The following is a 13087-nucleotide window of genomic DNA, read 5'->3' on the forward strand; positions in this document are numbered from 1 at the left end:
AATACTTGTGAAATACAGGCAATTTGATGATCCTTCAGGCAAGGAATCAGAATGGAGGGATATTAACAGAAAGCAAGAAACTTTTTGTAGAGGTGTTCTCTAGATTTATTTTTAAATTAAAATTATTTCCAAAATGTTATAACAAAATAGAGCCGTGAAAGACTGCATAATCCATTGTTAACTCCGACAACACTACAACGAAATTGGTCTCCTATATCATTTTAGAGATGGAAAACAATGTTGAACAACTTACCAAGATTTTAGAAACAAAACTGAACTATTTGTTGTAACTCTTAATATCAGAAAATTCCTTCCCTCAAGAAACAACTTCCTAACTACAATGAAATCAGATAATGATATAAGGCTGAAACTGAATTAAATTTTAAAAAATAAAACCAATATGACTATAACATTTAATTTCTAGATTCAAGGAATGGCATTAATCTGAAATTAAAATGTAAACAAATATGAAACTAAAGAGGACTTTGGCAGTGGCAGACATATAGCAAAATCCCCATAAGTCTTATTGAATTAAAAATACAATGAAATATGAAGGATTAGATATACAGAAAATATTAAGATTTTCAGGCTAAAAGTAATACAGTCTTTGTCTTCTTTTCCATGTTTATTTTCCAGGAAAATAATCCATATATTACGTAATACCTGACCGATCCATACCTTTCTCAACTAGTCAGTGAAAGAAAGTGAGAGAGAGAGTGAAGTGGGAAAAGAAGGGAAGAGAAGGAAGAAGACCCTCCAGTCTTTGCTACTCTAACTTTAGTTACTTAGCTATCCTGGAAGGAGGCTGGAATGAGGTGTGGGGGCAGCAAACAGAATAATCAACAAGGGCTCAGCTACCTGAGAACCATCTGTTTCAGAAGCCCCCTCCCTGCCTAGAGTTTGGATTGATGGTCACATGGCAGGTGAGTTACTCTCGTTAATAATGTTCTGCAGTCTTTCCATGAGAGTACAGTAGAATGAGCATAGGCTTTTAATCGGACAAACCTGGGATAGCCACTTCTCCGCTGTGTAATGCCAACACCCTAAATCATAGAAGCCTCCAGACTTTTACTAGTCTTAAACCTAACAAAAGAGAAACAAGTGACACTGAAGTTGACAGGTATGAACTTATCATTAAATGGACCTTATTTTTAAAATAAGACAGTATTCCTGAAATATCAAAACCAAGAGCAAAAACCAGATGTTACTATATTTTTTGAATATTTTGTGTTGTACAATATAAATGAATCCCAATAATACGCTATTGTGCGTTGTAACATTCTCTTGTATGTTTGCAGTTCAATGCATCATTTGGTTTAGAGAAAAATTCACTACCAAAGACTTTTGTGGGAACAAAAGTGAAGAAGCTTGATGTGGTAAGCTAATACTAGAAGGTATTACAAAAAGCAAATTATTCCACTTCCTTTGATTCCATAGGCTATTCTTAAAGATCTATATTTGTCCAAAATAGAGGAACTAACCCCCCAGAGTTAAATATGCCAACTTGTGTTTTTGTAGTCTTCAGAAAAAAGCTGGGTGACTACAAGGTGCACCCTTTCTTGTGCAGAGTACACCTTACATAAACTGCCAGCTTGAGGCTAGACAAAGAAAAGACAGACAGCAGTGAACTTGTTTAAAATCTGAAGAGTATATATGTTCACTACTAGTGGCTATTAACAGTGAAAAAGGGCTAAGCATAAATCATGCATTGAAGAATATTAAAATTCTTAAATTACATGACTAGATCTTATAAAAAAAACAATAGAACTATGCTACTCTAATTAAACAATGTTAATTAAAATCTAATCTATGTGTGATGTTATATTATTCTCAGGAGGCTTAAAAGACCATAAAGCTTTCAATAATAGCATGCACTGTCATCAACTTCACTAGTTTTGAGAAGCAGCAGATATTTGCAAAATGAGATGAATCATCTAAGGTGAAGTCTCAGAAAGGTGGGTGCCAGAACTAAGCTTAAGTTCCAAATGATACGCCATCTTCTAAGAATCAGTCACTAGGTATTTATTAAAATTCTACTGTGTGCCTGCTGACAGCTACTCTCATGAAGTAATGCAAATAAATATAACACAAATCTTTTCTCCCCAGTAACTACTACTCTGCTTAAAAGCAGCAAGACTCGTAACTTCAGGTCAGGCCAGTCAGTGTGTCAGAAGTACCCACTGGCCAGGTCAAGACTCTGAAGTTCTCTCTCTCTGTCACCTACCTCTGAGGGAGGCCATATATATATTTTTTTTTCCCCAGCTTTTTAGGGCTGTACCTGTGGCATATGAAGTTCCCAGGCTAGGGGTCGAATCAGAGCTGCAGCTGCTGGCCTACACCACAGCCACAGCAACACAGGATCCAAGCCACATCTGTGACCTACACCACAGCTCACCACAATGCCAGATCCTTAACCCACTGAGCAAGGCCAGGGATCGAACCCACAACCTCATGGTTCCTAGTCAGATTCATTTCTGCTGCACCACGACGGGAACTCCTTTTTTGTTTTTTCGATTTTTTTTGTCTTTTTTGAGCCACACCCAAGACATATGGAGGTACCCAGGCTAGGGGTCGAATCAAAGCTATTGTTGCTGGCCTACGCCACAGCCACAGCCGCATGGGATCTGAGCTGCATCTGCGACATCGAACCTGCACCTTCATGGATACTAGTCAGGTTCATTTCCACTGAGCCACAATGGGAACTCCAGAAGCCATATTTTCTAACATGAGTCTTTCTCCTTTCCTGGACTTTCCCCTCTCCTGGCCCCCCGACTCCTACACCAAAACTAGCCCCTGGGCCAGAAGCTGACTGTGTAACTCCTGGACTGCTACAAAGAGATGACTGGGTTCTTTTTCTTTCTAATCTCAATAGGGAAATATGAAACAACTGTGCTGGCAGTAGTTGGGTCTAAAGAAAGAAGGCCTGGGAGCTACAGTGGGTGGGTGAGGCTGGGGGGCTTGGCCACTGTAGGTTCAAGATAAGGCAGGATAGAGGAGTAGGAAGCCAGTGGAATAGAACCTACAGAAAGAAGAGGGGATACCAGGGAAGTGCTTCAACTTCTTTCTAGTTCCAGACCACATTTATCCAGACACAGGAGTGCAGCTATAAAAAAAGAAGTGGGCTGTAATGATTCAGTAAGGAAAGAAGCTAAGTGTCAAGTGGGAACAGAAGATTAAGAGCAAAGAGCAGGGCCCAATCATGTCACTCTACGACAAGGTTCCTCAGCCTCTGCTCTACTGACATTCTGGACTAATTCTTTGTAGTCCTGTGGATTACAGGATATTTAGCAATATCCCTGGCCTCTACCCACTAGATGTCAGTAGCAACTCCTTCCCAGTTGTGCCAACCAAAAAAAAAAAAACAAAAAAGGCAAAAACAACAACCACCACCACCTTGACTCCTGACATTGCCAGATGTCCCGTGGGGGCAAAACCACCCCTGTTTGAGAGCCACTGCTTTAAGGAGATTGCTGCTGGCAATAGGAAGCCATTTAATGATTTTAAGCACAGGAAGGAATACAGACATGATCAGATTTGCTTTTCAAATGAATGGAGCAATGCAGAGGTAGACTGTAGAGAGGGAGGCAGGCAAGGAGGCAAAAGAACTAGGCCGACTAAAGACTTAGTTTTAGATGAAAAGAAGGTGAACATGTGACCAAAGGCAACAGTAGTGGAGACAGAAAAACAGGGTATGAATGCAGGTTACAACAGAGTTAGAACTCTGGGGCCCATTTAAATAAAGCATTTGAGGGGAAGGGACAGTGGGACAGAATTACTTGTAGGTTTATGACATGGCAATTTAGCTGGCTGTAGTGAGGGCCATTACCTAGGATAGGGAATTTAACAGGAAGACCAAGTTTGTTTGTTTCTTTCCTGGTTTTTGTTTTGTTTTGTTGGCTGCACCCACATGTGGAAGTTCCTGTGCCAGGGAGTGAACTCATACCACAGCAGTAACCTGAGCTGCTATAGTAAAAATGCTGGGTCCTTAACCCAGCGAGCTACCAGGGAACTCCCAGGAAGAGCAAGTTTTAAAATGAGTTTTGTTTTAACATAATAAAAGCTGGAGGTCAGTGTGAGATGTCCAGGTGGTGAGATTAGCAGAGTTAGTGATCAGGAGGCCAACACTTATATTGTGCAAGTTACATGCCAAATCTTGTACAAACATTAGCTCCCTTAGTCTTTACTCCATTCATCGAGATCCCAACTACTGTCATCACCCCATCTTAAGACAGGGAAATGGCTGCATACATAAGTTATTTCTCCCAGATTCCATAGCTAGTCAGTTTTGAAGCTGGGATCCCAAACTCAGACTATGTGCTCTTAACCACTACGCTGTACTACCCGCCTCAGGAAAAAAAGAGAAAGACTGGGGTTATAAATGTAGATTTGGATGGTTTTCAGTATAAAAGTACATAGTAGTTGAGGCCACAGGCATCGAGGTAAATGCCCAAAGGACATGAGAAAAGAGAGAGAAGAAAATAATCTAGAATGAAATAGTGGAGAAAAGTCTAAGTAGCTATCTGTTAATTTAAGCCAAAGGTGAAGGAGGAGCCAGAAGAAGGAGCCAGTGAAGGGTGGGGATGAAAGAGGCAACGGGGAAGCCTCAAGGGCAGGAAATAGGTGATGCTATCTTTGGAACCCACAGCAAATCCCTTGCACATCACCTACTCTATATAAATATTTCAACTGAATTGATAACCCTACAACCTCAAACAATGATATCAAGTATCCATGCTTAGAGTATATTCCAAAAATGTCATAGCTAAGCAAAACCCAAATCAGGTAGGTTTGTGATCTTTCTAGAATATCAAGAGTCTATGGAAGACACAGTGTCATAAACATGAAACAACAGCCTAGACATCATATGAGATCATCCTATACATTTATGTCCAGCTAAAAAGACTTTTTAAAGCTTTATTCACATTCTACTTTCACAGCAATGAAACATGTTACTCTGTTTTGCATTGTGTTGAAGATTGCATGAAATACTGGCTCCTCTAAGTTCTGCAAGCAAATGACAGAAACAAAATTGTGTAGTCTCTTCCTTATGAAGGAGTTAGAAAACGTGTATATGAAAATGAATTACTTCTCTCTTGAAAGAGTCACTAGAGCATCTGGTGCATCTTAAGCTGTACTGCTATAACAAGTCTTCTGTGTATCTAAACAGCTTTTTGCTATGCATTCCTTATTATACTTTACAATTTTTTACTCCAAACACAAACATTTAGTAGAAAATGAGTTTCCACAAGATACAAAAAAGCTGGCCCCCCACTTCCAATTCAAGACAAGCGTTTTCTAAGGGAATAAATCTTGATTTCCAGCCCCCAAATCAAAGTACTTTCCAAACTTAGATGTATGTACAAATCATCTGGGGATCCTGTTAAAATGGAAGCGTCTGATTCAGCAGATCTGGAGCTGGGTCAACACTGCTTGTCGAAGACGCTCACTCCAGGATGATGTGGATGCTCTCCTCCACACTGGCGACTCAAACACGGCACTTGGAATGGAAGTGCCAGCAGTACTTGGAACCTTTTAGAACAGCCCGCCCCTCCATGTGACCAATACTATCTGTGGAAACTGACAACGCGAGACATTTACGTTAAAGTAATGCTTTTAAAGTCCATTTGCAACTCATTCACTGCCATTTCCTTTTTTGCTGGTACAGAAGATGAGACCTTCTTTTCTTTCTGTCCTTCCATTATCCTAAGCTGTGGATCTCATAGGAAAGCCCTCCACAAGAAGGTCCCTGGTGATTTTTTCAGGCCTCTCTCCTATAATCCCTATAAGGTCCACACCATGCCAACTGAATGGAATTGATACTTTCTAAATATAAACCATGCTCTCTCACCACACCCCCTCTTGCATTGTTTTGGTTTGTTTGGTTGATACTTTCCCTAATCAGGCCAATCTCTAGAGTCATTGCTCTCTACTTACCTTGCCTTCGTAATGAGATGTGACCTCGCCATTCTTTGAAACAATGACACACCCTCACCATAGGAGTTTTTCTTTTGTTCTAAAATTTACTTCGTTCAAGTGGTATATGTTAGTCTTCATCTTATCTCAGCTACTGAATTACAAGCTACTTAAGGGCAGAAGCTTTTAAAACTGATTTTGATATTCCTTGTACTGCTCAACACAGTTCCTCACTAACACCAAATAAAGCTTCATCAAAATGAAGTAAAGCACTATTCCGTAATGATGATAAACTTGATCTAAATATTTCCAAATCTAAACTGTATTTCTTAGTTCTCCAAATACTATTGGTTTTCTACTTTCGTTATCATAGAAAATTGGGCAAAGGGTTTCTTTTTTTTTTTTTTTTTTTTTTTTGGTCTTTTTGCCATTTCTTGTGGCATATGAGGTTCCCAGGTTAGAGGTCTAATCGGACCTGTAGCTGTCAGCCTACGCCAGAGCCACAGCAACGCGGGATCCAAGCTGCGCCTGCGACCTACACCACAGCTCACGGCAACGCCGGATCATTAACCCACTGAGCAAGGGCAGGGATCGAACCCACAACCTCATGGTTCCTAGTCGGATTCGTTAACCACCGCGCCATGACAGGAACTCCTGGGCAAAGTGTTTCACTTGCATTTGTTCCAACTCTTACACCTAGAAAAACTGTATTTAATCTTGCTTGATACATTTTATCAGAACTTAAATTCCGAACCAGTTTTTCTGGCATTTTCAAATTAAACAGTCCAAATGTTCATATATCAGCTGAGGAAAATATTGTAATGAAATCTTCTGAAAACCATTATAAAACTCCATGTACACACAAACTAAAATAGACCACAAAGCAGCTCAGGTATCATTAAATCTGACATGCTAAAACGGGGCATTGTGACAAAGGTTCATTTTTTAGACACTAAAAGCACTTTGGAACACCTGGAGGAAGCTGAGGTATGAGGAGATGCTGTGTTTACTTTGATTCATGAAGTCAGCGTTAGTGCTAAGTCAGTCAACCAGACAACCTATCATGTACAAACAAACAAACAAAAAAATCCAAAATAATGTCCTATTAAAGTAAACAGTGGGTCAAAGGAAAAGATCCTTGCTAAATTCAGAGGACAAATAAACAGACTAAGAACATAAGGTAACTGACTGACTATTAAAAATGAGCCCAGGTCAATAAATATCTCTAACCAAAGAATGGAAAATCAGATCAAAGTGATACAGAGCTATGATAACCACCAAACGACTGGAATACAAAAACAAATCATCAGAACTGCACTGTCTCAAAAGCAAGAATTAAAGGAAAGGATTTAACGTCCCTGATTACACAACAAATGTTCTACTTGAAAGCTGCTAGGACAATATTCTGCATTCTACCTGAAGAACAGAAAGTACCCACACTTGTTAAAATCCCCACAAATGATAATCATTTATCAATTGTTAACTACCTTTCCTAGCCTTAAAGATTGTGTCTCTAGAGCTCCCCTTGTGGCTCAGCGGATTAAGAACCTTACCTTAATTAGTATCCACGAGGATGAGGGTTTGATACTTGACCTCACTCAGTGGGTTAAGGATCTGACATTGTCACAACCTGGAGCACAGGTAGCAGATATGGCTTGGATCTGGCATTGCTATGGTTGTGGCATAAGCTGGCAGCTGCAGCTCAGATTCGACCCCTAGCCTGGGAACTTCCATATGACACAAGCACAGCCCTAAAAAGAAATAGAGAAAAAAAAAAAAGATTGCGTCTTTGGCAAAAAATGGAGAATGGACATGGGTGTTTCTGGCAATGCTGCAACGGGCAGAATAATGGCTCTCCCAAATGACCACATCCTTACCACCACAAACCCATGAACAGGTTACCTTACATGGCAAAAGGGAATCGGCAGCTATGATTCACATAGCTTCAGACCTTGATGGGTAGAGTATTTGGGTAGGGCCAATGCAATCACAAGAATCCTCAAAGTAGAAGAGAAGGTCAGAGTGAGGAGATGTGAGAAGGACTCAACAACCTACTGTTGCTGGCTCTGAAAACAGGAGAGGAATTCCCATCATGGACCAGTGGTTAACAAATCTGACTGGTAACCATGAGGTTGTGGGTTTGATCCCTGGCCTTGCTCAGTGGGTTAAGGATCTGGCATTGTGGTGAGCTGTGGTGTAGGTCACAGACGAGGCTCGGACCCTGCGTTGCTGTGGCTCTGGCATAGGCCAGCAGCTACAGCTCCGATTAGACCCCTAGCCTGGGAACCTCCCTATGCCATGGGCGCAGCCCTCAAAAAGACAAAAGAAAATAAATAAATAGATAGATAGATAAAATTTTTAAAAAAGGAATTATATGATAAATTTGCATTGTTGTAAGCCGCTAATTTGTGGTAATTTGTTATGGCAGCAATAGGAAACTAATACAATAGTTAACTGCTATGAAAAGAATTTTCTGAAACAGATAACTGTATTTTAAAAGAGTCAAGTGATGATCTATAAAATGCTCAGCAAAAATGTTGATCAAGATTTAGTTTGCATTGCTGAGTAATACACCTGCTCCCCTGTAAAGGGCTGACACACAAAAGCTTAAAAGCAGATTTTATAAAAAAGGTTGAAAGCAAATACAATTAACCTTGACAGAGAAGTTTGGGTTAGAAAACAAAGCAGAACAAGGTATTTTCAACCAAACAAGAAGGTGATAAAAATTAAGTAGAAAATGGGATGTTCCTTACAGAGAGCATTTCAAAAGGGACCACCATAGTACCTCTTTCAGTAGGTCAGCCAGAAGGCAAAAATTAGTATTTCTTTTAAAGCTCTTATTTACCTGATGATCCTCTGGGCAGCATACTGATGGAGAGAACGAAACTGTGCCGACATATTGGCTAAAGCTGCCAAACAATTTGTGTGAAGGTACTTGTCCTGTCAGAAAACAGCAAATTTAATACACACATCAAGGCTTCTCAACATTTTAGGCAAAATTAACTAGACACAAACTTGACTGTCATTGCTATTTTTCAGGCCCACAAGCTTTTTTCTCTAAGATTCCAAAATCCATTAAGCACTGAAAATTCACCACCAATTTGGAGGCAACATCTGGCACAAAAAATGATAATGCTATTTATGGTCTTCATTAACCCCACCCTGGAGAATACTCAAATATTTTGCTGCAGAAATACTAAGGTTTAGTTATAGTGTGCTATTCCAGAACCTAATGGTTCCATATAGTAATGAACTATAATTATCTTTCTAAAGTAAAAAACTGGAGTTTCCTCTGTGGTGCAGTGGATTAAGGATCCGGTGTTGCTGCACCTGCGGTGTGATCACTGCTATGGTGTAGATTGTAATATGGTGTAGATTCAATATCTGGCCTGGCATGTGCTATGGGTGTGGCCATGGGAAAAAAAAAAAACAAACATTTTTTAAAAAAACTTAAAAAATTCTCCCTTCTAAAACACATGTGGCTGGAGTTCCCGTCATGGTGCAGTGGTTAACGAATCCAACTAGGAACCATGAGGTTGCAGGTTCAATCCTGGCCTTGCTCAGTGGGTTTAAGGATCCAGCGTTGCCGTGAGCTGTGGTGTAGGTGGCAGACGAGGCTCAGATCCCGAGTTGCTGTGGCTCTGGCGTAGGCCGGTGGCTACAGCTCCAATTGGACCCCTGGCCTGGGAACCTCCAAATGCCGCAGGAAGTGGCCCTAGAAAAGGCAAAAAGACAAAAATGAATGAATGAAAAAATAAAACACATGTGGCTTTTATAGTTTCAGATAAAAGACTGTGGATGTGTGCCTATGTTAGTCTCATAGAGGGCAATTACTGAAAGCAGTACAGTACACCTGACCACTTCTCTGAGCTATGAATTTTATATACTGCCTCTCTATTGACTGCAAATGAAACATGCTCCCAGGTATAGCAAATACAACAAACCAGCTGAAATTTTCCTTTTACTCTTTATTCTCTTTCTTCCACATTTCTTTCCTACCTGAATTCATATTTTCTTGTGCTTACATCTTCGTAAACTTTGTTGCTGCTGCTTTTAAAAGGTAAATCAGTTTTACTGGTCCAGCAATGACATACATCTTTTATCTAAAGGTGCTTCATAGCTTATTTTCTATTACATGTAAAATATATCTGATCATACAACCTATTAAATATTAAGAAATATGGAGTTCCCACTGTAGCTCAGCGGTAATGAATCTGACTGGTATCCATGAGGACTCGGGTTCGATCCCTGGCCTTGCTCAGTGGGTTAAGGATCCGGTGTTGCTGTGAGTGTGTAGGTCACAGACATGGCTCAGATCTGGTGGTGTTGTGGCTGTGATGGAGGCCGGCAGCTGCAGCTCCAATTCAACCCCTAGCCTATTTGATTCCATATGTCTCGGGTGTGGCCCTAAAAAAGGGGGGGGGGATAGAAACAGACACTATAAACATTATCTTAGGATTATAATGCAGTGCTATATGCTCATCTATATTTTCCCACCATATTCCATGAGGATGTTAGCACTCTAAATATTGAAAGTGTTATAGATATAAAGGTAGAAAAATAGCTATGGAACACTTACTCTGGTTCTTGTCATGTTGTACTGAATGGTTCTTATTACAACTAGTATCAGAAGACTCCCCAGTGAAATTTCAGTTAAAACCCGTTCTGAATACCAAGTAATATTTTTTAATATCTGTAATGGAGAAGAAAAGTTTAAGTAAACATGACTGCTTGTCAAAAAGGGGATTATCCATATCTGCAATTTCTGATAAGCTAAGGCTTTGCTCTGAAGATGAGCTAAACAGTATATAAAAGTAAATTGTTGGAGTTCCCTTTGCGGCACAGTAGAAATGAATCCAACTAGGAACCATGAAGTTGCAGATTTGATCCCTGGCCTTGCTCAGTGGATTAAGGATCTGGCGTTGCCGTGAGCTGTGGTGTAGTTCACAGACGTGGCTTGGATGCTGTGTTGCTGTGGCTGTGGTGTAGGCTGGAGGCTAGAGCTCCGATTTGACCCCTAGCCTGGGAACCACCATATGCTGCAGGTGCAGCCCTAAAGGAAAAAAAAAAAAAAAAGTAAATTGTGAGAATTTCAGTTCAAGATGGCAAAACTGTGCTAATGTACTTACCTACCTGTCCTTCTTAAATATAAGAGAAAAAAACAGTTCTGGAAAACAGGATATCAGTAGCAGCTATATCTGAAATGAGCTATATCTGAAAAGGTATGCACATAGGACAAGACTGACCTGACAATAAAACCACTAGAACTGAGTAGTTTGAAGCAAAAATAAGAAAACTGAGGCATCTCTTGAAAAGTAGAGCTGTCTCAACCACCACAGAAAATCTCCACACTTGTGTCACGGAGAGGCCAAGATCTTCTAGAAAAGACATGCCTGTGCTCTGCTCTGGCTCTTCAGAGCAGGCAGCTCTGGTGCTCAGCCCAGGCCTCAGTATAGGCATGAATTGTCCAGCTGCACTGGTGCAGTTCCACAGACTTGTAACAGGGGCATCAGACAGAGAGAGAGAGAGAAATTGGGTGGCACAGAGGCCAATGCTGGGCTGCCCTAATGAAGGAGGCAAAATGCACAAGAACCAACAGGCTCAACTGGCACCAGAACTCCCCTGACATTCTCTTCCATTAAGGTCACTCCTACTTCTCTCCTTGACATATGGTGCCAATAGGCCACATTCTTTCCATCCATGCCTGAAAAAGGAAGAGACTTTTGGCTGGTTCTCACTCCCTCCACTAAGATATGATCCTACGCAGAGTACAGCAGACCTCCATCATTTACACCTTCCAAAGGAGGTCTCACTGCCTTTCAAAACAACTGAACCTAGGCTTTCATTTACAAATATGAACGGAGAATAACAAGCCACCAAAAAAGTAGAGAAATTCAACAATCTCAAAGGTATGATTAATCTAATGAGGTCTCTGTTCTAATTATCAGCATATATGAAACACAGAGGATGGAACACGGTAACACAGTGATACAATCACCCAAACCCAAGTGTATGAATTTCTAGTAAACAAATAAGCCAGTTTCTACAAGTAAATGGTGGAATAAGGTGAGAGAAGGAGAGACTGTTATAGGTTAAAAAGAGTTGAGAATTGGAGTTCCCGTTGTGGCTCAGCCGTAATGACCCCAACTAGGATCCATGAGGACAAGGGTTCGATCCCTGGCCTAGCTAAAGTGGGTTAAGGATCCAGCATTGCCTCGAGCTGTGGTGTAGGTCTCAGATATGGCTTGGATACAGTGTTGCCGTGGCTGTGGTACAGGCGGGCAGCTACAGCTCCGAGTCAACCCCTACCGTGGGAACTTCCATAAGCTGCAGGGACAGCCCTAAAAAGACAAAAAAAAAAAAAAAAAAAGCCAAAAACTAAATGCATTAAGTAGGCTTTGGAACAGCTTCAAACCAACCAACTCAAAGAAGACATTTTAAAGATAATTGGAGAAAACGGACTATTAATACTTTAAAAATATTGCTGATTTTTTTGGATGTGATAATGGTATTATGTGTATATGTGTGTGTGTGTGTGTGTGTGTGTGTGTGTGTGTGTGTATGGTTTTTGTTTGTTTTTTTCCTTATTGGGCCCACACCTGCAGCATATGAAAGTTCCTAGGCTAGGAGTTGAATCAGAGCTGCAGCTGCCAGCCTATGCCACAGCTGCAGCAGTGCAGGATCCAAGCCACATCTGTGACCCACGCCACAGCTTGCAGCAATATCAGATCCTTAACCCGCTGAATGAGGACAGGGATTGAACCTACATGAGCCCACTGAGCCACAATGGGATTCCAATGGTTATAGATCTTTTTGAAGCCCATACATATCAAAGTGACATACTTAAAAATTCACAAGTGATGTAGTTCCGTTGTGGCTCAGTGGCTAACAAACCCAACTAGTAACCATGAGGTTGCAGGTTTGATCCGTGGCCTTGCTTAGTCGGTTAAGGAACCGGCATTGCTGTGACCTGTGGTGTAGGTTGCAGACAGAGCTTGGATCCTGAGTTACTGGGGCTGTGGCGTAGGCTGGCAGCTACAGCTCCAATTTGACCCCTAGCCTGGGAACCTCCATATGCCAAGGGTGGGATCCTAACAAAGACAAAAAAAAGACAAAAAAAAAAAATTCACAAGTGAAATTTTATGTGTGTGTGTGTGTGTGTGTGTGTGTGTGT

The 13087-nt window shown here is 40.8% G+C and overlaps 1 protein-coding gene across 7 annotated transcripts in view; it reads right to left on the reverse strand.

The window, feature by feature from the left end:
* Positions 1 to 13087, reverse strand: part of DYM (dymeclin) — a 382159-nt gene that overhangs the window by 209187 nt on the left and 159885 nt on the right. For all 7 annotated transcript variants that reach the window (XM_021092922.1, XM_021092897.1, XM_021092955.1 and 4 more), the window contains exons 12-13: positions 10493 to 10606; positions 8759 to 8853 (exon numbers count right to left, since the gene is read on the reverse strand). In XM_021092922.1, the coding sequence (XP_020948581.1) occupies positions 8759 to 8853; positions 10493 to 10606 (209 nt within the window). The remainder of the gene's footprint in view (positions 1 to 8758; positions 8854 to 10492; positions 10607 to 13087) is intronic.

Source organism: Sus scrofa, chromosome 1 (assembly GCF_000003025.6).
Source record: "Sus scrofa isolate TJ Tabasco breed Duroc chromosome 1, Sscrofa11.1, whole genome shotgun sequence".
Lineage (NCBI taxonomy): Eukaryota > Metazoa > Chordata > Mammalia > Artiodactyla > Suidae > Sus > Sus scrofa.